Source organism: Triticum dicoccoides, chromosome 5A (assembly GCF_002162155.2).
Source record: "Triticum dicoccoides isolate Atlit2015 ecotype Zavitan chromosome 5A, WEW_v2.0, whole genome shotgun sequence".
NCBI classification, from domain to species: domain Eukaryota; kingdom Viridiplantae; phylum Streptophyta; class Magnoliopsida; order Poales; family Poaceae; genus Triticum; species Triticum dicoccoides.
This window is the reverse complement of record NC_041388.1, coordinates 629585969-629611553: the sequence shown is the minus strand read 5'-3', so window position 1 is coordinate 629611553 and position 25585 is coordinate 629585969. Positions and strand designations below refer to the sequence as shown.

At 47.4% G+C, this 25585-nt stretch overlaps 3 protein-coding genes across 4 annotated transcripts; 1 reads left to right on the top strand and 2 right to left on the bottom strand.

The window, feature by feature from the left end:
- Positions 1-364: 364 nt before the first annotated feature.
- LOC119298189 lies at positions 365-2054 on the bottom strand. Its single transcript, XM_037575685.1, has 2 exons — positions 1949-2054; positions 365-1291 (listed from the first exon to the last, which is right to left on the bottom strand). The coding sequence occupies exon 2, from the start codon at positions 1289-1291 to the stop codon at positions 593-595; it is 699 nt and encodes a 232-aa protein (XP_037431582.1). The 5' UTR covers positions 1949-2054; the 3' UTR covers positions 365-592.
- Positions 2055-13316: 11262 nt separating this feature from the next.
- On the top strand, positions 13317-14658 carry LOC119303571 (trihelix transcription factor ASR3-like). Its single transcript, XM_037580702.1, has one exon. It carries the CDS (start codon positions 13357-13359, stop codon positions 14434-14436), a length of 1080 nt encoding a protein of 359 aa, XP_037436599.1. The 5' UTR covers positions 13317-13356; the 3' UTR covers positions 14437-14658.
- Positions 14659-15745: 1087 nt separating this feature from the next.
- Positions 15746-21713, bottom strand: LOC119303570 (E3 ubiquitin protein ligase DRIP2-like). Of its 2 annotated transcripts, none has more exons than XM_037580700.1 (7): positions 21422-21713; positions 18222-18321; positions 17912-18125; positions 16900-17267; positions 16760-16810; positions 16604-16676; positions 15746-16370 (listed from the first exon to the last, which is right to left on the bottom strand). In XM_037580700.1, exons 1-7 carry the CDS (start codon positions 21600-21602, stop codon positions 16146-16148), a joined length of 1212 nt encoding a protein of 403 aa, XP_037436597.1. In that variant the 5' UTR covers positions 21603-21713; the 3' UTR covers positions 15746-16145. The 2 variants fall into 2 exon arrangements, with proteins under 2 accessions (XP_037436597.1, XP_037436598.1); XM_037580701.1 differs by having other exon boundaries at positions 16900-17252; positions 21422-21710.
- Between the last annotated feature and the right edge of the window lie 3872 nt (positions 21714-25585).

The window sequence follows — 25585 nt, the reverse complement described above, 5'->3', positions numbered from 1 at the left end:
TCAACCAGAATAACGAATAGCGCGACCCTATATATATATTATGGTTTGGTTGATTTAAAATAGTTATCCTAATTAAAACACAGCCCTAGCGAATAATCTTTGAGTACAGTCAGGTGGGCACCTTATCGTCTCCTGTTTTTTATCACTAGTAATACTAATACGAACAATGTCCGGAGTATTTCAACAATTTCAGTAGTACACATAAATTTAAATAATTTTTCAAAAAATGCAAGTAGTTAACTAACTTCAAGTGAACATTTTGTCCTTTTGGCCGAAACGCAAACTGGAATCATTGAAATTCAACTAGAAAACATAAATAATACTTCTAGAAAACATACAATGAAGGAATTTTCAAGTTGGGGCGAGAATACAATTGACATCCCAGGACGATATTAAAACGACAAAGGTTCGGTAAACACATCACAACGAACATCTATGTACAGGGTATGGAGAGATTACCTTAAGGGTTTCCATACCTCTGTACTAACACTCAATCTGACAATAAAAGAGCTATCACGATACAATCATAGAGGTAGACACAGATAAACGCGGCTCGGGAGATGACGAGTCTCAAAGCTAGCGGCGGTGATGACTAACAGGCATCAATCGTCGAGCCATCCGCAGTTCCCTTGAGCAGGGGTACGAAATAGGGCGGCCGGGGCGAAGCTAGAGATGCCGGCTGGTCCGCCTGGGTCTCCTCCTCCTGTGCTGAGCCCCGAGAAACGTTGCCCGCCGGTATCGGCTCCGGAACTGGTGGCGGTGCCCCGCCGTGAAGGCGCTCCTCCAACTCCACAATGTGCCGCTGCGCGTCCTCAAGGCGGTGGTAGACCTCAGTGAGCTCCTCTGCGACAGACTCGGCCACACGGCACTGGGCTCGAGCAAGTCTCCCGAGAGCGCGCATGGCGCCTCCTTCTGCCTCACCCATCTCCTGGTGATGCGGCGCAGTGTCGGGGACGGGGACGGGGATGCAGGCGTCGACCAAGTAGCGGTACTCCGTCCCGCGGAGCAAGTCCAAGTGGGTGGCAGAGAGGCGGAGCAGGGCACGGCGTGCCAGGTCTTGGACACCCATCTCAAAAGAGCAGCGACGAACCGTCAGGTTGATGTTGTCCCGGCGGGGGTGGTGCTGCTGCACGGAGCGGAGTCGCAGTTGGGTGACGACTCCCACTTGGATCCCATCGGTCTCCTGGCGCCGGGAACGGTACCTCGGCTGCTCGTAGCCTCCGAGGGTCTGGAGAAGCCTCTCCAACTCCTCCGCGTAGCCTCCAAAACGCTGGCCAATTGTCTGAGCCATCTGGTGACGAGAAGAGACGGGGTAAGCAGCCAAGATTTTATAAATGTGCCAAACGTGAATAACAGTGCAGCATGGAACAAAGATGCACACATGAGAATAAACTAGTTTGACACAAGAGAATTGATAAATTTTATCAAAATTACACACACGCGATTCCTGCCGGGTCGGCCGGCGATCATCCGCACAAACGCTACAACGCCCAGCAGAGATCCCGGACAAAAGCATAGTGCACACAGGCGCGTAAGCGAGGTAGGGGGCCACATGGAAAACCGGTGGCCGGAACCGCCGCAGGGCGCGGTGGATGATCTTCCGAGCGACCAGCCCATGGTCCTCTACCAAAACACTCCATAGAATCGGGGCAAGTCGCGTGGCATCAAAGGAGTGCACGCCGGCGCGACCAGCAAAGCGACCAAGAACCAGAAACCAGATCCTCTGCGAAGCGACCAATCCACCTACACCGACCATGGCCCTCCACCAAAACAAGGGCATGGCGTGCAAGGAGTACACGCCGCCGCGACCAGCAAAGCGACCAGAAACGAAGTGCTCACCAGAACGAGAATGTCCAAACCCCTACCCCGAAAAACACACACGGCCAAGCAACCAAACCGAGATTAGAGACGGCCAGCGAGCACGCGATTATACTACTCTACGTCTTACCGCGGCAGGCAGGTGACGAGGAGGCGGCCGGCTACTCCCTCCGGCGACGAGAGAATGGAGAAGATGGAGGCGGTTCGGAAGGAATCGACGAGAGGAGACGAGTGTGGGGGAGAGGAATGGAAGCGGGGCGGGGTATAAATTGAGCGAAAATCCTAGACTTACGAGAGGCGTCCGTCCATTAGGCGAAGGGGCGCGTCCGTTTCTTTCCGTTTCAGACGCTCCCTCGCTCTCACACGTGCCAGCCCATCGCTCCAAGGCAAAGAAATGTGCCAGTGCTGTACATTTATTAAGAGATAAACATAGGACACCGATAACTGCCACATGTGTGGGCTGTAAGGTTTAGTGCCGCACGATTCGTTCGGCAACAACACTTGCCAGCCCGCACACCCCCGTGCGCGCGCAGCTACCAGCGCCCGAACGATCGGGCAGCGACATATGTGGCCCGCACACCACCGTGCGGCAGCAATTGCCAACGCCCGCACGTTGTCAGCTGCCCCAAAAACGATTGTCCGCAAAATTTCCCTAACCCCTCCTCCAACTCCTTCGTCTACCTCTGCCCCTGCTCGTCTCGTTCACCTCCGCCGATCTGCACCCAAATCGCCATGGCAACAAGGTCGGCTACGTCAAAATCATAGACCAAGAACACGTCAACGAACCCGTTTTTTGTATGTACGTCCCGCAGTCGCCGCCCTCACTCTGTCGTCCCTACACTCTCATCTTCGAAAATTTGGGATCTGGCGAATTGCCATGCCTAACGCACAAATTGAGATCGAAGGGGTGACTACTGTCTCTAAAAGCCAGAATTGCCACCCGGATTCATCCAGAATTCTCCTAGATCTGCTGGGATGTATGGCAGTTGGGTGTATTGGTAGATATGGGGGAGAGGGGAAAATTAGTTGCCGTTTTGCATCACCTAATCTTCCATGTGGTTCCAACTCAGTAGTTGCCAACTAGTGAAATTCAAGTGGATTGCTCTCGGAGAAACACTGGGCATGTATCCGAATGGAAAAAAAATTAGTTGCCGCCTTGGACCACAAGATTTGCCATGTGGTTCCAACAGTATTTGCCTCATTAGTCTGGACGAATTTGCCATCAGGCAGCTAATTGCCACCCAAAATCAGCTTGATATGTGAAAATCAGATGCTACATTTTTTGCGATGCTCATTGAAGATAGGATGCAAGGTAGAATGCAAACTAACACAACAGGTGTCTGTTCATTATGCATCTAGGTTTTGGGGACTAACAAAAAGGAAGGATGGAGCTAGGCGAAGGTTCAAATCCTTGGTTTTTCAGACAGCCGCAATCGACGCCATGGGATGCGTACAACAACCTCATTTCATCGGGGCCATTGCTACCTCTACTGTAAGAATACAGAGACATGCGGGCTTTCCGTATCGAGCAAAAAGGATAGTTTGCTATGTTTGAAGGCAAAATAATGGCAAACATATAATGTCCGTTCTACACATTTGCATGGAATTATAGTTTGCCATTAGAGGTCCCATGGCAAAACTGCGCCGGGAGTAAATGCGAGTGCCTCACAATCAGGACAACGGCATGGGGACGAAAGAGAATGCAAATCAAGGTAAATTATGAAGAAAAAACATATTATGAAACAGGGAAACTTACTAAAAAAATGACATTTGCAGCAACTGCGTGTAACGCATGGCAACAGCTAACAATGGGATACCTGCCATCAACGTATTATGTAGGTGAGAACAAAAGTGGAGAAAGTAAATGGTTAAATGAATGCATTTGCCATCCCAAGGCAACAACAGCTGCCATGAATGGTCAAGGGACAAAAATAACTTGTGTATTCAGAATGAACTGCCATGTGGTGATGGTCTAGTAGTTGCCAAGCTATGGCAAATTCAATTGCCATGATGTGGTACCTACATTTGCCATGTTGTGGTACCTACATTTGCCATCATGTTTCACTGCTCTTGCCATCATGTGGCAACTGCAGTTCCATCATTGATCATGTTTCAGTTGCCATCACTAGTTATAAGAACTTGCCATGTTATGATAACTGCAGTTGCCATCATATTTGCAGGGATACTGCCATTATGTGGCAACTACAGTCTCCATTACTAATGAAATGTGTAGTTTCCATAACTGCTTACTTGCAGTTCCCATGCAAGCATAACTACATTTGTCATGATGAAAATAATAGCTACAATTGCCATGCAGGAGGTTCAACTTTAGACACAAACAACGAAAAATGCTTGTGCTGCGTACACCTCAGATCACCCAGGAGGGTCGCTACAATATCTGGTCAACCACCCTATGTGGGTTGGAGATGCAATTGGCAAAGCAAAGAAAAACCAACCTCCTTCGCAGGTTTATTGGCACCAGCCACAACGTTCCATGGGGGTGGGTCCACAAAGTCATCGTCATCGCCGTCCTGACGGATGCGAACCATTATGCTGTAACAGACGGCAAATGCACATTAGTGGGTACTCATAAAACAGGGTACATTTCCCGTGAGCACCAGCAAAAAGTCTGGCAAATTGATAATTTTCATCATCGCGGTGAAAATTGCCATGGTTCAAAAGATGAGAAACAAGGCTTAAGTATGAACATTTGCAAAAATGAACTGCATAGATGTCATATGTTACAAAAACGGAATGGCAACCACAAAGGTGGGGATATGTTATTATTTGCCGACAAACCCCATGGCAACTAATGTACTGTAATCAGATATTGAGTTACCATCTGTTAGGGAACCAGAATGGCAACAAATTAAACAGACACACTCAAATATCATGTTGTCGTATGATGACAAACACCATGGCAACTAATTTAACTTGGGACAAAGATTGACTTGCCATCAGTACACACACAGACAAACATGTAGTTGCCATTCTGGTAGGTAAACAGAACTACAAAAATATAGTGATGGCAATGTTCAGATACCAGTTGCCATGTGTCGACGAACACCACATGAACTAAATTAAAATGAAAATGAACTACATAGTTTCCATATGCTACAAAAAACAGAATGGCAACCACAAAAGGTGGGTATCTTTTATTGTTTGCTATGTCCTGACAAACGCCATGGCAGCTAATGTACTAAAATCACCTATTGAGTTGCCATCTGTTAGAAAAATAGAATGGCAGCCAAGTAAACAGACACGCTCGAATATCAAGTTGACGTATGCCGACAGACACCATGGCAACTAAGTTAACTTGGAACAAGATTGACTTGCCACCAGTACACACAGAGACAGGGCAACTAGTGTTTATGGGGAACATTAGAGTTGCCATCTAAATGTGTGAAGGGTACAGCAACTTCAAGCACAATCAACATATGTAGTTGCCATGTTTGGGTATACGGCATAGGCAACTAATTATGATTAGCACACACAAACACTGTAATCAAAACCTAGTTCAAAATCAAAAGAAACTAGAATCTACATAAAATGGATCTAGGGTTCACGCTGTGTTCTAGACCTTCACTGCATCAAAATACGGCGACCAAAGGACGGGAACACACTGATTCACTGCATCACTGCTCTGGTTTCACAAAACGAGGGGTAGTGCCAACCATTGCTTGGCAACCATAGAAATGGATGAAATCCAGAAGGGGGATGAACTCTGCGATTCAAAGCAGAGCGTGCATCCGCAGGGCGACTAAATGAACCAACCAAATGGTCCAGTGCGGTGACCAACGAGCCGCCCCTACGTCCCACCGGCGACTCCTGCAGAATCCCCACCAAATAGAAACGAAGATCGCCATGGAATCGCCTTCGATTTGAGACGCAAAAACAGATATTGAGGGGGAGTGGAGACGATTTCGAGCACATTACCTCCTCTCCTGTGGTCTCCGGCGACTCTTCAACGCCTACTCGAGCGTAGCCGCCTGTACGACGACTCCGCGAGCGCCGCCGCCGTCTCGCTGTTGAATCGCCGCGAAATCGCCTCTGCGCCGCCGCCGAAGCGCAATGAGAGAGAGAGAGAGAGAGAGAGAGAGGAGGAAGACAGAGGGGGAGCCGCAGTGAACTGCCGCGATGTGGAGAAAAGAGGGTGCGGGCGTGGCGTTCGTGGGCGTTCGGGCGATGTGGCAACCGCCCGCACGGCAAGGGTGACAACCGTCGCCCAATCCGCCGCGGGTCCACCGTTCGAGCAAGTCGAGAAACTGCCTCACAACGACCACACATGACGTGGCATGCGACCTCCCTCCTCCTTGCTCCAAGATTCAAGCAAATACATCTGACGGCTCCAGACGCGTTCGGCCCAAGTTGCAAATGCCCACACATGTGGGCGTTAACATTTCCGTAAACATAATCCTCAAAATAAAGAAATAAATATATGGTATACATGGAAAATGATTGTTTTCTGTGCGCGCGCTGCCGTGTGAACATATGAACCCTTTCTTTTTTTGAGAGAGAGTGAGAGAAAAATGAACCCTTTCTTCTTCCTTGCATCGGCTGCCTCTTGCTTGAATATGGTCCATCGACATTTTTGAATCGAGGCACACCCTGCGACCCAATAGGGCATCATATCATCTCTTACGCCAAACCTTTTTTAAGGCGTAATGCATTTTATTCAATTGAAGAAACTTAAACAAAGTCTAGGATCTCGTCTGCAACAACCTGCAGAATACAATATGGTGGCACATCAAGCCCGTCTTTATTCATCTTAATGCTAACCCCCTCCTTAGCTAGTCTATGCGCAGCACCATTTGTTGTTCTTCTTGCCCGACACACCTAGGCTTCATGTTGAGTCCGTAGTAACGCTTTGACTTCCTCTACCAGTGGGCCTATAGCCGAGAGGTTCTTGTTGTCGTTCATCGTCGCCACCATCCCTTTGCTATCGAGCTCGAGGTGGACCTTCTGGATGTTTAGTTCTACTGCCAGTTGCACCGCCCACCGACATGCCAGGACTTCCCCTATATGCACCAGCATGGTCCCGTGGAACCACTCCTCCTTCTCCTTTAACTTGCGGTGTTGAACTAGCTCCATCGGTGTTTACTTTCATCTAGCCTAGCTCGGGTGGTTGCCATCCCTCTAGCTGCTTCTGCTGTGAAGTCTTGATGTGTCGCTCGTGCACCTCCCGCCACTCCCGCATATGATCATCTACCCTCTAGGCCACTGCCTTTGCATCCAAAATTCTCTTGCCTTTGTGTGCCTAATTTCTTGCAAGCCAAAGGCCATATAGGCCCTAAATCATCGTCTCTCTTTCAGCATCGCTTGCACCAGCGGGCCATTCTTGCAACCAAGTGGAAATGGCACTTTGGGACCCATTCACCTCCGGTGGAATGACTACAGGAACTTCTCCGACCGGGGCACCTTCTAGAATTGTTTGGAATGCGGGCAACCCCAAAACCGGGGTAGATGGATTTCTTTCTGCCACATGCTGCATAGAACACGCCCCCTTTGATTCTCTTACCATGCAGTTCGGCCACGACTACTAGCCCGTTCCTCAACAGCCTCCGGGTATGGATCTTTGCCTTATTCGGAGCATTTGTACCCAATAGTGCCAGCCAACTCTTGTGTTTTTTGAGCGAGGGTGAACTGCCCAGCCATCTGGTCTTCACCCCGTTGATGCTCATCCGCAAGTGGTACGCCGTCTTGATAGTAAACTAGCCATTCTTTGTGAAACAAGGAGACCTCGTGAAGAAGGTGGTGGATGAGAAGGATTATGGCATCTCTAAATGCATTCATCAAATGATGGCCCCCATTTGTCCGCGAACATGTCAGGACATGTTTGTGGATACCCCTATTGTATGGAGAAGATGGCATCACCCAGAGAGTCCTCACGTTACCATGTCATTTGACAAACATAATGATAGCCTAAGACACTGATGCAACACAACATCGGGGTGAGGAGTTATATATAGTGTCATGATGGCAGAAGAAAAAGGGAAGGAGATTGAGGAGCACCGGGAGAACAATGGGTAGGAGGAAGTGATGTGAGAATAAGGGCGGATAAGAGAGGGCAGAAAAAAAAGACGGAAAGAAAGGGCGAAATAGTGGAAATTAAAGGGGCGGATAGGGAGGAGATTTTATTTTTCAAATTGTATGTTCTGTGTAGAAAATGTTAAAAAAAAAAACAGGCCTACAAAAAACTTAAGTATGTTTCCACAAGAAGGACCTAAAATTTGTACCACATCTGAAAATTTTCAAATAAAAAAGTTTGCCGAGTGCCACTCAAATAACAGTGGCAAAGTTGAACATAACGTACTAATAGCTTAAAACTATGGCCTGTCTTGACCGAAAACGCGGCCATGTCCAACCCCTTTGTAGTGTACCAGAAACATTCCGCCGGATGTATTTTGTCGGATACTGGCAAAGCTACGGCTATGCCAAGTGACATGCCTTTGCCGAGTGCTTTTCTTGCACTTGGTTTAGGCGCCACTATATTGAGTGCGCGACAAAAATCTTTCATTCGCTCCCCTCTGATCGATATACTCTCGGTCCTAACAGGGTCACTCCTTTGGAAAAAGAAAGAGAACCATCGCTATACAAACCGGATCTCAAAGGACATCATGTTTGATGATAAGCATGCAACTAACACGGGCAAAAAGAAATTATGAAAATAAAAAATCATGAATTTAAGGTGCATAATAAAAATAAGAAATAAAAACAAAAAGAACGAACAAAAAACAAAAAAGGATAAAAAAAATCAAGAATGGGAAAAACAAAAAATCGGTCAGAAGCTTCAACAAGCAATACAAAATCGGTCGAAAGGGCCTTACATGGGTCGGCCCACTCACAGATGTACCCTAAATAGAGGAGGGCAAGATGCACATGGACTAGTGATAGTTGGCACGAACCTTGTACTCCCTCCGATCCATATTGCTTGTCGCTGTTTTAGTACTTTAAAGTTGTAATAAAGCACCGACAGTAATATGGATCGAAGGAAGTAGCAAATATGCTCGTGTCCTGAGAGATAAATATGACAAAAGTTTTTTTCTTCTTCTAGATCTAGTTATGCTTTAGCAAATCCAACCTATCACGGAAAGGGGGTACTAGAGATGCTCTTACACAAACCTGGCCAGGGCCGTGTCGCGTGGACCGGCACATGCATGGGATTTCGGTCCAGCACATGCCTGTCATGCCACGCGATTAAAAGTGTTTGGCCGGCCTTCAACCCACCCCGGGACAAGGCCGATCTGAAAGCCAGGCCTTAAGGTTGGCAGGACACAACTCTTTTATCTATGGGCATGCATGGCCCGACGCGGCATGCAGCCCATTCGGCTTGTAACTAATTATTTTTCTAAAAAATATATTTGTTTGCATTTCTTAACTTTTGGATTTTTTTCCCTATATTATTTTTGAATTTTTTTTATTATTCTGTAGTTTTTACTTCTGTTTCCGTTTCTTTTTAGTCTCCTTATAAAATTTGTCTTAACTCAAACGTAGTAAAGTTTGAATAAGATTATAGAGAAAATATCAATGATCATAATATAAAATCAATATCATTAGATGCATCATTGAATTAACTTTCATATTATATATCTCCAGTATTGTAGATGTTGATAATTTTTGTTTATAAATTTGGTCAAAGTTTATGAAGTTTAACTTAAGACAAATCTTATATAAAAAGGTAAAAAAGAACAGGAGGGAGTAATTTTTTAGATTTTTTATTGAAACAAAAAAAAACCCGGAAGGCTAAAAATAACGAGGGCTACTTGTGCAGTCGTGCTGGCCCGGGATTTATAACTGGTGTGTCGGGCCAATCCCCCCGTGGCCAGGCCTTCGGGCCGTCACTACCCTTTTCTTTAGAAAGAAGTATAGTTTTCACCCTCAAATCCTATCCAATGTCTCCATACCCCCCTAAAGTTGATTTTGGTCTGATTTGGACCCCAAAAATATCAATACCGGTTTAATCTACCCCTAAGCGGTTTAGTGTCACATCAAGAGTGGTTTTGCATGTGGTTTTCATTTATTTGATGATCACTTGGCGCTGATGTGGCAAATGGTCACTCGTTTCCCGGCCAGTGTTTACAATTCATAAATTCCCCAAATGGGCGCTTGAACCCTAAATTCCCCATCGACGCTCGCTCACTCGATTGAAGACCTCACGCTCGAATTCAGGCCTCACTCTTGAATCGGCTGCAGTCCATGGCGTCATCCGCGAGCTTCTCGGCTAGCTCCTCCACATGACGCAGGTCCTATTCTAGTGGTATGGTTGCGGTGACACTGTCGCCGGTGCCATATCATGAGGGTCCGTTGCAGTACAAGTTAGTGTTGTGCGGATGCGGAGTGAAAGCCCGTCGGCAGATTACCTGAAGCCTGTTGAATCCAGGGAGGAGGTACCAGGATATCAAAGGTGTGTTCTTGTTGTTCTTGTGTGAGCCTATTTTCTTGGAAAAGTCCATTGTTAGCTGATTGCAATGCAATTTCAGGGTGTGGACTGTTGGTGAATCGTGGCATTACGTTGCTGAATCGTCTGAAAAAAGAGAATATGTAATTGAAGAATCTCGCTCTAGGCTGAAGCTTGCATGGCGAAGGTAGTTGACTAGAGATGGGCATGAGGTTGTTTGTGAATGAGATGCAATTCAAGCACGCAGCAGCAGGGCCGTTGAGGGGCCTGTGCGAGCTGTGCGCTCGCACAGGGCCCCCAAAATCAAGGGGCCCCCATTTTGGGTCCATATACGTGTATGCATGGTGTGAAATTTTTCAGTTTTTGGCCCAATGTTGCCTCTCTGTCATTTTAGTCTACTTGGGCCTGGTCCGCTCAAGGCCTCGAGCCATATGCTGGGTGGATCGATCCGAGCGATACGAAACGGCAGCCAGCGCAGGATGTGTATGTACGTTCCATGAGTTCCGCCGTTCCCTATTCCGTAATGGCTTCGCTTTCCATCTCATCTCTGTGATCCATCTTTTCGCTTCAGTGGCTCCGCGGCGATCGCTTTGCAGCCAGGAGACAGGCGGAAGCGAAACTGAACCGGACTTGCGAGCACCGGCCGCCGCCGAGCCGGCCAACACTGCCACGGTGCCGCCGAACAGAAGGCCAACCGGTGCCCTAAGCTCCTTTTTTTTTTCTAATTTTGATACAAACTGTCAAGTTGTATTAAGATTTCACTAATATGTTTAGGAACAATTGTTTTCTAGTTGTTGAAGTTCATAAATTGTCATAGATGGAACAATTGTTTTCTAGTTGTTGAAGTTCAGAAATTGTCATAGATTCAAGATTTTCAATAGTTGCTCGTCCTATGGTCCAAGACCAAAATCAAGGTTCTATCTGATTCTTACTGTTCAAGTCACAAGCCTATAATTCATATGAGTTTACCAGTTCAAATGCATTAATATTTTTTTGTTTGGTTCATAAACAGAAACAATCTTGCATTCTAGTTTTAGAAGAAAGTATGATTTTGTGCCTTAAAGCGTAAGAAGAAACAGTAATTAGAAGAAGATGATCAATCTCAAAGGGGTGCTCTTGATAAATTTGTTCTAAGAATTTGCATTGCTAGTTGAGAATTTTCTAAAGATTGTACTACTAAATAACATAATTATAAATTGTATAATTAAGTGATTATGCTTGAGTTATATGTTATGATTTTTTTTCAAATGTTAGGGCCCCATTTTGCTTTTCACACCGGGGCCCCGAATTTCTGAAGACGGCCCTGCGCAGCAGTAGTAGAATTAGGTCCTTAAGTAGTAGAAGACTTGCAAATAAAATTAGCAAGATTTAGACGTGAGTAGTGCCTGTTGTAATTCACATGAGTAGTGCTTCATGCTGAGAATTTATAAGAAAATGTCTGTAATATGTTCAGAAGATTGAATTTTTCAGAAAAAAATTCCTCAGCGTAAGCACACAATTCTGCATAACTGAGCATAAACACCTCTGCCTCTAGTTCTCCTGAGTAGTCAACCTGTCCATTTTTCCTCTCAAATGAGCCGGCTTAATGATATCTGGTCAACAAGTAATCAAGTGGATCTCGCAGATCCAAACGAGCTGCAAAATGAATGAAATTTCTTCTCAGTTATACTTACAGAGTAAACAAATGCAATCATAATTCAGTCCATATTCTGTCCAAATACACTAGTTTAATTGGGTAAACTAAAACCCTCATTATATTCCCAGAATAGCGGGGATAAACCCCGAAAGTACATCACGTTACAATAGATGGCACCAAGAAAATAAAAATATACAACCATGACACCAAGCATGTGTACACGTACATGAAGATAAATGACATGTACAAAACTTGAAGCTGCAGTCAAAACTACTAAAACTACTGAAAATACAGTCAAAACTACTAAAACTGTAGTCAAATGCAACTGCACTATTGAAACTGCAGTCAAAACTGTACTCAAAACTACTAAAACTACTCTGAATTCAGTCCAAATTCAGACTAGTTATACTGCAGTACTAAAATTACAGTAAAAGTTCTGTACAAATGCTGTCAAAATTCAGAGTATTTATACTGTATACTAAAACAACAGTCAAAATTCAGAGTTAACACTCTTCAGCAGTCAAATTCGGTCAAAAACGTCACGTTCTGTTTCTATAAAACAATCATCACTACAAGCACAATGCAAATTCATCTACTTTATTTCTGAAATTAACAGGCCGGTCATCTGCACGTTCTGTTTCTATAAGACAATCATCAGTACAAGCACAATGCAAATTCATCTACTTTATTTCTGAAATTAACAGGCCGGCCATCTGCAAATTAGCCCATTTTAATATCAAAACAACAGAGCTATCACGAACACATGATGCAATCAAGCCTCGTCCTTAACACGAACATTACTACGGTAAGCATACCTGAAGCCATCGCTTGATTCTGACGAAGATGGACTCGCGACGATTGAGGGCAGCGTAGCCCTAACCGCGGAATACGACAGACCGCGCGCTTCCTCTATCCCATGCTAAGGCGACGTCAAGTGAGAGAGACGGTGGCCGCCGCCGGCGACGACGGGGACGCAATTGCAGTAGGTGTGGATGGCGGCGCTGCGGCCTTTCCGGTTTCCTGTCTGCACTAGGAAGGCGAAACATGACGAAGACGAACGCCCACTTATTTCAAGGATCAGCTGCCATATAAGCACGCCACGTCAGTGACAAATCAGTGCCTAATCACAAAATCAGATGCAAAACCACTCTTGATGTGACACTAAACCACTCAGGGGGAGATTAAACCGGTATTGACATTTTTGGGGTCTAAATCAGACCAAAATCGACTTTGGGGGGTTACGGAGACATTGGACAGGATTTGAGGGTGAAAACTATACTTCTTTCTTTATGAAAGGGCCGACACGGGCCGTGCCATGTCAGGCCCTTTTACAGCCGGTCCGGCCCACGTGACCCTTTTACACCACCCGCTTCATTCGCTCATTCGCTCAAAAGGAAAAAGAAAAAACACCACCCGCTTCAACGCCGTCAAATCGACTTCCGCCCACAATCCCTAAAAGAAACTTGCGCCCACCAAATCACGCGTTCCCCACTCCGTTCCCCTCATGTCCAGCGCCGGCGACCCCGCCGGTGCGGCGGCCGCGGCGGCGCCCAACCCGTCGGTGCGCGCCCCGAGGCTGCCCCGCTGGACGCGGCAGGAGATACTGGTGCTCATCGAGGGCAAGCGCATGGTTGAAGTCCGCGGCGGCGTGCGCGGCGGGAGGGGGCGCCTGGCGGCGGCGGCGGCGGCCGGGGCAACCGGGGAGGGGGCGGCGGCGGCGCTGGAGCCCAAGTGGGCCGCCGTCGCGGAGTACTGCCGGCGGCATGGCGTGGAGAGGGGGGCCGTGCAGTGCCGGAAGCGGTGGAGCAACCTCGCTGGGGACTGGAAGAAGATAAAGGAGTGGGAGCGGGCGGCCGCCGGCGCGCGGGAGCCCTCGTTCTGGGCCATGCGCAACGACGCGAGGCGGGAGCGCCGGCTCCCTGGCTTCTTCGACCGCGAGGTGTACGGCATACTCGAAGGTCGAGGTCGGGGGGTCGTCGCCGGCAGCAGCTCCGGTGGTGGTGCCGCCGTGGAGGAAGTAGGGGTGGTGCGCATGGAGGAGGATGATGATGAGGAGACGGGGGAGGAGGAAGAGGAGAGAGGGAAGGGGAAGGAGGTGGCAGTGGCAGTGGCAGTGGAGACCGTGTTTGACAGTGGCCGGCCCGCCGGGGAGGAGGTCCTCTTCTCGGAGGAGGAAGATGCTGAGACGCCAGAGGCGACGCCGGCACCACCGCCGGCGGTCATCGCCTTGCCGATTTCCGAGAATTCGGAGGCATCAAGGCAACAGAGCGCACAGCAAGGCACAACAAAAGACAGGCAAGGAGGGCATCAAGGCAGCACCAAGACAGGAGGCTCACCGACTCTGCAGCAGAGCGGGCAGAAGAGACAGCGAACCGGCAACGACAGTGAGCCCAGAGCAGAAGGCATAGCAGACAAGCTGCTGGAGATCCTAGAGCGGAACAGCCAGATCATGACGGCGCAGCTGGAGGCGCAGAACATGAACTCGGAGCGCGACCGCGAGGAGAGGAGAGAGCAGGCCAACAGCCTCGCCGTGGTGCTCGGCAGGCTCGCCGATGCTCTTGGCAGGATCGCCGATAAGCTCTAGCTACCTGGACTGGAGCCGCATGCCTGGACAGAAGAAGTTGGGTGTACAGATTGGTATAGGAGGATGATTCTCTCCTGGCATTTGATTCCTTTTTCTCTTTGTGATAAACTGGTTCCGGAATTCAGTCCGGAAGGGTGGGGGATTTATCATGTACTGTATGTAGGGTGATATAAGGTTATATATAATATATATATACTGTCATTCAGGTGATCTTATTCTGAACTAGAGAGATCTTGATTGTGTATGCGTCGTGTGCTGAAATGGAAATATTCCGTATGCATGTTTTGCTGGGTAAAAAAGAATGATTTCTTAAGTGATAAAATAAATTCCTTTGCGGGAGAATTTTGAAGGCTCGCTTGCTCAGCACTATGACAAATGGGGGCAATATATTCTCGGTGAAATCTGCTTACAGGCTCTATAATGAAGATAAACCTTAATCGTGATACTGGGAGCCCCTCTAGCTCTAGTGTTGCAGAAAAGCCTCCACCTTGGCCATGTATCTGGAAAGTTAACTGTTCCAAACAAAGATGGATATGAACCCAACATGTTTCCTGTGCAACAGGGATTTCGAAGACCGCGGACATCTGTTTTTCAAGTTCAAATTAGTGAAGCAAGTGTGGAGAGAATGTGGATTGGAAGAACAAAGGGGGATCCCTAGCTCCAAAGTAAATTAATGCTAGAGAGGCGATGGTCTGATGGAATGGAAGGAATCTGCAGCATGAAGGAGGAGGACAGAATTTGCATTATAGTGTTGTTGATGTGGACATGGTGGAATGAACTCAACAAAATCAGAGAAGTGGCGAAGGCAAAAAAAATTCTGGAGAAGTAGTGTGGATGATGATCAAACACAAGACAGCGGAGTTCCTGGAAATATGAGTTTCAGGCTGCGGGTGAAGCACTTCCGATCGCCAGCGGGTTGGGAATGGGCAAAGGTGCTCCTGGAAACTGATGATATGGAGTTGAAGCAGGGTATGGAGGCTGAAAGCTGTACTTCGTCGCGATTTTTCAAGATGTGAAGACTTTTGCTAGACTTCACTTTCTGAATTTCAAAGTCATGTACTGTGCAAGAACATGTAATGATGTTGCGCATGCCCTTTCAGGTTTCAGCAATGGGGCAGCAATAGGATAATAAACAGTCCAGCTTCCATATGCCAGATGTATCCGCCCTGTGCCTTATGTAATGTCTTTATTGGAGAGCAATTTAGCTCTATGTATACTAGAGTAGCTATTTAAATGCAAGGTCATGCATTAAAAAGACATCAGCCAACAAATTGGCCATTTGGAGATACAAGGCCAAAGAAATTACTTGTAACTTGCAACACAGTATCCATCAGTCAATATCAGTACTCCATACACTACTCCATATATAACCAAATTTCCGGTTCGACGACAACTTGTACAAGAGCTTACAGTAAAAAATAGTGCTACAAACATTACAGAGGCACACCATAAAGGCTTCAAGTCCAGTTACAGCAGCACTGAACAACTCAACACAGGATTACAAACCGCATAGGTACAGCTACTCCGTCAAGGTAAAGAAAAATGGTAAAGAACAACAGATCAAATCAGAATCCCCGCAAGGCATGTGACCGAACATCTATCTACATATCACAAGGCGAGGTGAGCCGAGCTGAGCCTCACGAGGTTGGCATCAATGTGGCACCAACCAGAGGGCTCCGAAATAGACGACTGAGTGAGGCCGAACTGGTTCAGACATGAGGCGGCGCTCCATGGTGACTTTCAGGTGGTGGCGGTGGTGTTGGGGGTGTGGGCAGCTCTGGCCTGCTGTAGAACACCGTCGTGATGAACCCGGTGGCAGGGGAGCCCACGGACGACCGCACCCAACCGTTCGGTCCTTTGTCCAGATAGCAGTCCGTTATGTCATGCAGGGTGATTGCTGGGTCCACTTTCTTGCCAGCGCACATCAACTCCACCTGCAAGCACACCATAGGTCGATACATATGAAAAATATTGAAAGCTATCACTTGATAGGAGGTTTTGATGAACCGAGAAAATGCTTCTCTCATTCTATAAATGGGATTTGTGATTACGCCCAAAAGAGGCAAAAGGATGTCCGACACAAATTCGGACTCCAAGCTGGGAACAATAATTTGAGTTTTCTCTCAGGTCTAGCTTATCACTGACACTGGGAGAAGGGAAAACATACCTCAGCTTCACTTGAAAGATTGAGTTTCTGCACAAGGTACTTTTGTATGAAGGAAGCAGGCAATTCAACATCCCTAGGTCAATGTGATAAAGGCGCAAGTTAGCGCAAACTTAACATATTGTGTTTGTACATGAAACAGTAGCCTGGATAACTCACTTGATCCTCAAAAATTTCGTAGGTAGCTGTGGTAAAGGAGGTTGTCCCTTCCTGAAACAAATGAAAACACAAAAGCATGATTCCTGTGTTTCCTTTAAAAAGTACAATAAACGTCGTAAGATAAGTCTAGTGCTTCTTACTGGTCAAAAGCAGCCACTAGATAGAACCATAATGCTCGCAATCTTCTCTTTTTCCTAGGTTGTTTTGCCTTGAATATTTTCTTTTTCCCCTTCAGAGTGAACACTTTCTTGCTTCCAGTCTTCTTCACTAGATTCTCCTTTTTTGTCAGGTGTTCCTTAGACTCCAACAAGCGTTTCAAGAGGCTAGCCTTTGCTTCATTGGAAGGAGCACCATGCTCTGGATCATCAGACTTGATTCCAGTTCTATTGTCCTCTTCGGAACCTGATTTGAGAGATTTTTTACTTTTACCAACTCTAATATGAGAGGCCAAAGGTTTCCATCCTCCAACTTTCTTTGTTGCATCTTTATTGCCCTGCAAGGTAGAATACTGCATATAAATCATGTAAAGCACGAAAAGAATAACTAACCAGATATGACTTATACATTCAAAAAGAGTGAAACCCAAACAAACATTGACCAATACATACATTGCAGGGTCTGAAGGGTGTGGACAATACTTCCTCACAAACAGTTATTGCATTTGATGCATTCATAAATGACATTAAGGTTCGAACACAAATTTTAACGGCACTGTGCATCATATGTGTATAGAAAACAAATAAGAGTTCAAGACAAACACAAAGACCGTGTTGTGCAACTATCCTAATGTCACCAGCCGATACGTACATGTGTACACACCGTAAATCTCACCATGGTTGATTGAAAAGAGTTAACTAAATCGATGTTTGTATGATCCCTTGCACAGTCAATGTTGATGCTACTCAATTACGACCTATATGATTAAACAAGAAACCTCAAATGCACATAAACACTTCAGGTACCAAACAAACAAAGGATCAAAGGACCTCTTGCTCTATTCATTTAGCATACCAGACATACAATGTATAAAGAAGTGCTCAGAACCAAGATGTGCCCAATAGAATAAAGTCAACCGATATGTTTTAGCCCCAAAGTAGTCACATAGTGCTGCTACGAAATTACAGCCTTCAGATTAAAACAAAAGCTACATACCAAAGACAAGCTGCGTAAGCACGAAGCTTTTGTTCTCCTCTTTGTGAGGCATTTCTGTATAGACACCCGAGGACCATGGACTGACAGTGAAGATAGAGATCTTTCTTTTCTCTTGACAGGTGATTCGACCGGTGATATGGCTTCTTGGTCCACAACCTTCCGTCTTTTAGAAGGAAATATCTTTGACCTCACATATTGTAGGCTGTGATCAACTCTGAACAGAAAATTGATTGACATGAACCATAAGCTTAAGTTGTTTATTAAAAAACAGACAATAACGTCTGCTTGTGATATGTAGGTTGTGACAAACCTGAGTTTCTCCTCTGGAGCACAGCCTAAATCAATGTTGCAAGTAGGGCAGTAGCAGATCTCCTTATCGATGAACTCCTTAGATATGCACTTTCTGCAAACTGATCAAAGGTATAAATCAATGGTTGAAGCACAAAAATGGAAGAACCAATTAAGATTTTACAGATAATTTCTGAAGGGCTGTTTTTCACAGTAACCTTAATAGGCTCAAACACACAGAAATCAGAGAAGAATAACTGAAAATTCTCGCTCCTTTCCAAAGATAGATGACGAACTGCTTTGCAATCTCCAATACACAATTTTAACCATTAGCTTTTAAGGAAATACTCCCTCAGTCCGGAAATACTTGTCGGAGAAATGGATAAAAATATATCCATTTCTCCGACAAGTATTTCCGGACGGAGGGAGTATTACAAAGAAATTATTATTGTGAAACTAATTTCATGACAATCAAATGGTCTCGTCTACACCTAACCAGCCTAATTATTTTTTCCTGACAACTAATGAAGTTGAAGATGCCATAGTGGATCCACCAATCACAATCTTTCTACATTTCCAGTGACTTTATGTACAGTTAGCTGGTGATCTCACTGTCTCCTCTTTTTTTTAACGATAGAAAAAATTATATGACAGAGAAAACTACGCATTTCAAACTTAAGCAGGTTTATTTAATGAAATGTACCTACGACATCGGTTTGTTGGCTAAAATTTTTAACCCTTTCCGGTGCCCCAACAGGCTCATTACCTACAAACACAAAAACAGCACCAAGGCCTCCTACAACCACAAATCCCTAGCAACCATAGAAGTAACTATTAAGTCTGAAACAAGTTGCCTACAGCCTCCTGGCAAACCATAATTCATCTGATTTCACTTGGATCACTGGCCATGCTCAAAATCTCACTGCCATTCGAGCGCCCAATCACTAATGTTATCTCCTGAATGGGCGAAACACTCACAAAAAGCATGAGCAGAAAACCAATACTTGTGGTCCTGGGGAATTAGAAGTTAGCCTCTCCGAGACAAGCTAACAGAGCATGTATATACTGAAGCTACCACCTTTCCACATCAGGCATTCAGACAAGCATACCTGTTGCATATATCCTCTATAATACCCATACAATGATGCAAATGACAACGAAAACGCCAATCCTCTGAGGAGACAGCCAACGCATCCACCTTCCACACTTTTAGCACCCAGAACCACACACAAATCGCAGCGCGTGGGAAAGTATCGACGCACGCCGCCACCTCTCCACGCATCGCGTGAGACGCTCGCAAAATTTGATGTGAATGTGCATAGAGAAACAATGAGGGCCCTGCTTCTTCTGAAACAGAAGGGAACTGTTGAGGAGTACAAAAGGGAGTTCCTGCAATTAGTGTATCAGGTCAAGCTATATGAGTGAGCAGTTAGTGACACATTTTTGGTAACCAGATTTATGTTAGGGCTTAAGGAGGAGCTCAAGGGAGCTTAAGAGATACAATTTCCCATCACCATAGCTGCTGCAGCAGCTTTTGCAACGGTGCAGGAAGCCACATTGGCTAGACAAAAAAACAGCAAATTTCAGTCTAAAGCAAACCTTCAGCGAACCAGAGAACAGAATAAGCACTGGGTCTGGAGCATTGTGGAAGGCAAGGCAGTTGAAGGAGTACAGAAGGGCAAATGGGTTATCTTTTTGGCTGTGGAGAAAAATTTGCTCCAGGGCATGTTTGTGTGCAGAAGCCAGCTGGTCCAACCTAAGCTATGGCCATCACCACAGATCAACAAGACAATGCACAGATATCTGATAACATATTAGATGCTCTAGCAGTGCAAGAAGCCATTGAGGAACTGTTGCTGTCTGTTAATGCCCTGTCAGGAGCTGAGCACCCAAAAACAATCAGATTCAGAGCTCTATTGGGTAAAAGTGGTGCTATCCTGTTAGATTCTGGCAGTACACATAGTTTTATTGATCCAGCTGTTGTGCCTAGAATAGCAGCAGAGACCAAACAGTTATCCACTCCTTTAACTGTCAAGGTGGCTAATGGGGAAACTCTTGCATGTTCATCTGAAGTTCCTGCTCTAACTTAGTGGTTACAGGGCAAAACCTTTACTTATGCTGCTAAAGTGGTGGAGCCGGGAGGCTATGACATTATTTTGGGCATGGATTGGTTGGAACAATGGGGTCCCATGACCTGCCATTGGAAGGAAAAGTGGATTGAGTTTCAGTGCCAAGAAAAGATGGTCAAACTGCAGGGAATTCAAACTAGCCAACAGTCTGATCTGAGGGAAATGTCTATGGATCAGGTTGTCAAATGTTACGAAGGGAATGACATATGGGCCACTGCTATTTTATTTCCACAAGACAAGACCCAACCAGAAGAGCCTCCTGCAGAAGTACAACTGTTGCAATCCTTCTCTAATGTGTTCCAAGAACCAACAGGCCTGCCTCCTGTCAGAGCGCTAGACCATACCGTCCACCTTATTCCAGGAGCCACTCCAGTAAATTGTAGACCTTACAGATACCCTCCTCTGCAAAAGGTGAGACTGAGAAGCAAGTGAGCAAAATGCTAGCTGAAGGGTTGATCACACCAAGCATGAGTCCCTTTGCTATCACAAACAAGTTGCCTACAGCCTCCTGGCAAACCATAATGCATCTGATTTCACTTGGATCACTGCCCATGCTCAAAATCTCGCTGTCATTCAAGCACCAAATCACTCATGTTATCTCCTGAATGGGCGAAACACTCGCAAAAAGCATGAGCAGCAAACCCATACTTGCGGTCCTGGGGAATTGGCAGAAGTTAGCCTCTCTGCGACAAGCTAACAGAGTTTGTATATATAGAAGCTACCACCTTTCGACATCAGACATTCAGACGAGCACACCTCTTGCATATGACCTCTATAATAACCCATTCAATGATACGGATGACAAAGAAATTGCAAATTCTCTGACGAGACAGCCAACGCATTCAGCTTCCACACGCAGCAGCCAGAACCGCACACAAATCGCAGGGCGTGGGAAAGTATGGACGCACGCCGCCACCTTTCGAGGCATCGCCTCAGACGCGCCGGGGCCAGGGATCACCGCGGCGGGCGCAGATTCGACGCACGGAACGGCCGGAGCAAGCGGCCGCCTTGCACGCTATAATTCGGCCACAGCGCGCTACGGTCGCAGACGCGGAGACGGGGATGGAGGGAGCGGGAGCGGTGGGGGACTCACAGGTGTGGAGGCACTCGGTGATGGTGGCGGCGTCGCGGAGCAGGAGGCGGCAGAGCGGGCAGGTGAGGCACGCCACCAGGGCCGCGCGCTTCACCATCACGACGCCTGCGCCCCCGACCCCGCCGTCTCCTCCCGCGCCTCCGCCGGACGGCGCGGGGCACGCCAGCACGGCGTTCTGCATGCCGGCCGGCGAGGGCCTCTCTCTCCTCGCAGCTCCGCCCTTTTCCCCCGGACCGGACGCGAGCACGACCGGACGGAACCCCCCTCCCCTCCTCTGCGACAGCGACAGTGACGGCCGCTGTGTCGAATGTCGATCGATCCCAGGCGACGTGTCGGCCGAGGTCTAGGTCGCCGTGGACCCAGCCCACTCGCTCCCACCCTGGACCAAGCCCACCAGCCCATCCACCGCCCACCGCCGGCCCGGCCCATGAACCCGCGGTCCTCGAGCCTTGACCACCCGCGTGAATGCTTCACGTGTGGCACACTGATCCACGCTCCCAGATCTGGAAACCTCCGCGACCGCACGCCTCCCTCCCGCCGGAGCGCCGCCATGGAGGAGAGGGAGGCCCAGCGGTGGGCGTCGCTGATGCCGGAGCTGGTCAACCGCGTCGCCAACCTGCTTCTCGACACCGCTGACGTCGACTGCTACATGGCGCTCCGCGCCGTCTGCCACAGCTGGCGCGCGGCGACCGCCGACCCGGGGCGCACGCTGGACCCGCGCTTCCGGCCGCGCGGCTGGGTCATGCTCGACTACCCGTCCCACGGCGTCGACGCGCGCCTCCTCGTCAACACCGCCACGGGCCGCTTCCACGGCCGGCGCATGCCCATCCTCGGCGCCTACTTCGTCGTCTCCGTCACCGCCGACGGGCTGCTCGTGCTGGCCGCCAGGGACCCGCCCCACGCCGCCTGCGTGCTCCACCCCTTCACCGGCCACATGGTCCGCTTCGCGGCCCGCATGCGCGCTCACGTGCTCGCCGCCGCCGTCTCCGGCTCGTCCCCGCCCTACCTCGTCCTCTACTGCCAGGACTCCATGAAGCTCTACCGGGCCAGCCCCGACAGCAAGGAGTTCGTCAGGTACAAGAAGAGGTACGCGTACCCTCTGGTCAGGAAGGCCGTCCAGGGCCTCGTCGCCGTCGACGGCCACCAGGGGCATCTGCCGCCGCTCCCGGCCGCGGTGGTCGCCAAGATCGCCGATCTGATGAGCCCGTTCAACGACGTGCCTGCCGACGTGCCCGCCGAGGGGATCGACACCGCCTCCTGGAAGCGCTGCTTCGTGGTGGAGTCCGCCGGGGAAACGCTGGTCGTCTTCAAGCTCGAGAGCCGCGTGGAGGTCTTCAAGATGGACACGGCCGCAAGCACGCTGGAGCGCATCAAGAGCATCGGCAGCCGCGCCATCTTCGCCGGCGGCTGTCACAGGTGCGTCTGCCTCGACGCCGACAAGTTCCCGTCCATCGAAGCCAACTGCGTGTACTTCACGGATCGTCTGGGCTCGGAGTCGACCGACATGTACCGCCTGAACGACGGGGAGCAACGTGAGAGCGTGGTGATGAGCGCTGCAGGCGGAGACGACGCGCCGTCCGTGAACCTGGACCTGCCGGCCTTCCTGTGCCATCCTATGACCGCGCACCCGTTCACCATCATCCAGCTGCTCTCCATCTACACTTTCAACATGCAGTCTGGTCAGGTGACCCAGGTCGTGGAGGAGGAAGGCCGCATCCTTGAGAAGCTCCGCTCCGGTGAGATGTCCTTCTCTGACCTTCTCCGGTCCTGTCAAGCGGATTCCGATGCCGACGACTGAGCCAAGACTGATTCAGCATATGGGGATCCCTATATTTTGTCAAAAGCTTCATATGGTTAATCCATTTCAGTGTATGTACTTTTGGTTAATTTCACTGTCGACTGTCGTGGTTTCTTCGATGTACTGTTGATGAGCCTTAAAAAGTGTATCGATGCAATGCGCGGTATCTTTTGCTTAGAGCATCTCCAACAACCGCCGAATACGCCGTACGCTAAAAACTATTGTGCCGCGCGCTCATCGTCTGATTTGGCACGGCAGGCAACGCTGGCTCCAGCAGCGACGCTAAAATTGCCAGGCAATGCTGGCTTCAGCAACGGCGCTAAAATGTAGCGCGCGCAGCTCCAGCAGCGCGAAAAAATGTAGCACGCACGACTCTTGCACAAACAACATATGTATTTCAAACACAAGCAAAAAATCAAACACAAACAAGATAAATCAACAATAAATAGTTCAATTGCGTTATTACAACTCAAATAAACAGTTTATCGTTTAATACAACAAATAGTGCAATAACACAACAAGTAGTTCAATAATACAACATCAAACGCACAAATCATAATGTTTTTTGTCGTCCAGTCCATGCCCACCACTCTTCAATGAAGTCCTTCTAAAGATTATCATGCGTTGCAGGACGTCGAATGGCATGATAGGAGGTAACAAAACGGGCCACCCTTTCACCCCTCCGTCGCACTCGCACGGGATGTCTACATCTTGGTCGCGCTCATTCTCGATGATTATGTTGTGCATGATGTACCAAAGCATTTTTTGATCTCAAAATCTAGCCGGTCCTCTCACAATAGCAAATTGGGCTTGCAAAATACCAAAAGCTCTCTCCACATTTTTTCTAGCCGCCGCTTGAGCATTATGAAAATCAAGATTTTTCTTACCTTTCAGTTTTTTCAACGGCTTCACAAATGTTTGCCACTTTGGGTAGATGACATCCACACGATAATAGTCATAGTTGTATGTACGGCCATTTGCTACAAACTACACCGGTGGCAAATCACCATTTACAATCTTATTCATTAGTGGTGACCGGATAACAATTCAAAGATCCAGGCATTCCAAAGAATGCATGCCAAATTCAAATCTCTTGATCGGCCGCCGCTTCAAGGATTATAGTGAAACCCTTTTTGTTGTTACTGCTTATGTAGCCTCGGTCTTCCTCTATTGTTTCCCTAAATCTCTATCATGCTCTCTCTATCTTCCTTTCCCGAGGAGTGATATACATTTGACGATTTGTCTTCCGATACTCGTACGATAGTGAGCCATGCATCACCCTTTGATCAGACGTGGGACACGAATCTGACGATGCAATGGGAGTGTCCGATGGGAATCGGACATGAAATGTCGTACGGGAAGCGTCTTCGTTATTTCTGTTCTCTGTCTTTGTTTAGTGTCTTATTTCCTGACAAATTATCTTTGCGTTCATTAGTGCTTATTCACTTGTTCAAAATCTATTGTCAAACTACTAACATTTTCTGACAGCACCCACTTACTGTAGCTGACATCGCTGACATTTCTTCGGATCTTTGTTGATTTAAGTAGGTCATGCTCAACATTGTCTCGCTACAGTTTTGCGCACCATGATATTCAATGATGAACAGGACGCCCAGAGAATACATTTCAATGGCCAATGGTCCCTATTTTCACATGAAAAAAAGCATAAGCGGAGGAGGAGTGTATTAGTACCGCAAAAAAACCACAAGGAGAAAAAATCGGTGGCGATGTTGGGATGGGGGTGGACAATCATGCATTACTACAGAAAAGGAAAAAAAAAGGAAAAGATATCTACAGAAAAAAAGTGTAACAAGATATTGATTAAAGAGATGAATATTGTCGTTAGGCTATTGCGACTGATGGATTATATTTTCAATTGCACATTGGTCTATGTCTCCAGCTCCACTTCACTTGCAATGGGTTTCACCTTCAACCCAAGCGCCATCATCCGCTGGAAGGGCCTCTTTTGTGTTGAATGATTCTCATGGGGAGTTTGGAGGAAACACTTTGAAGATTTTAAACATCACGGTGTCAAGACTCAACCGCCAACACTTAGCTTATTGGTTATTTAATTCTAAAAATAGCTAAAGAAGACAGAAAAACATGAAACGTAGCATGGTATCATGATATGACATCATTAGGCCATGGTCAAAAGTTTAGATGATTGCATAAAAGTTGTGATGTATGCTGCTTAGAAATCGAACCACCTCCAAGGAAGAAATGTAGTTTTGAAAGTTCAGTGGTAGGGCACACCGATCATTGAGGGGTAGGAGTGATGGATGAAACGACGATATTTGATCCATAGGTAGTACCGGGGGAGGACAAAGTCCTTTGAACGGGCTTGACCCGAGGGGTGCAGGGGCGAA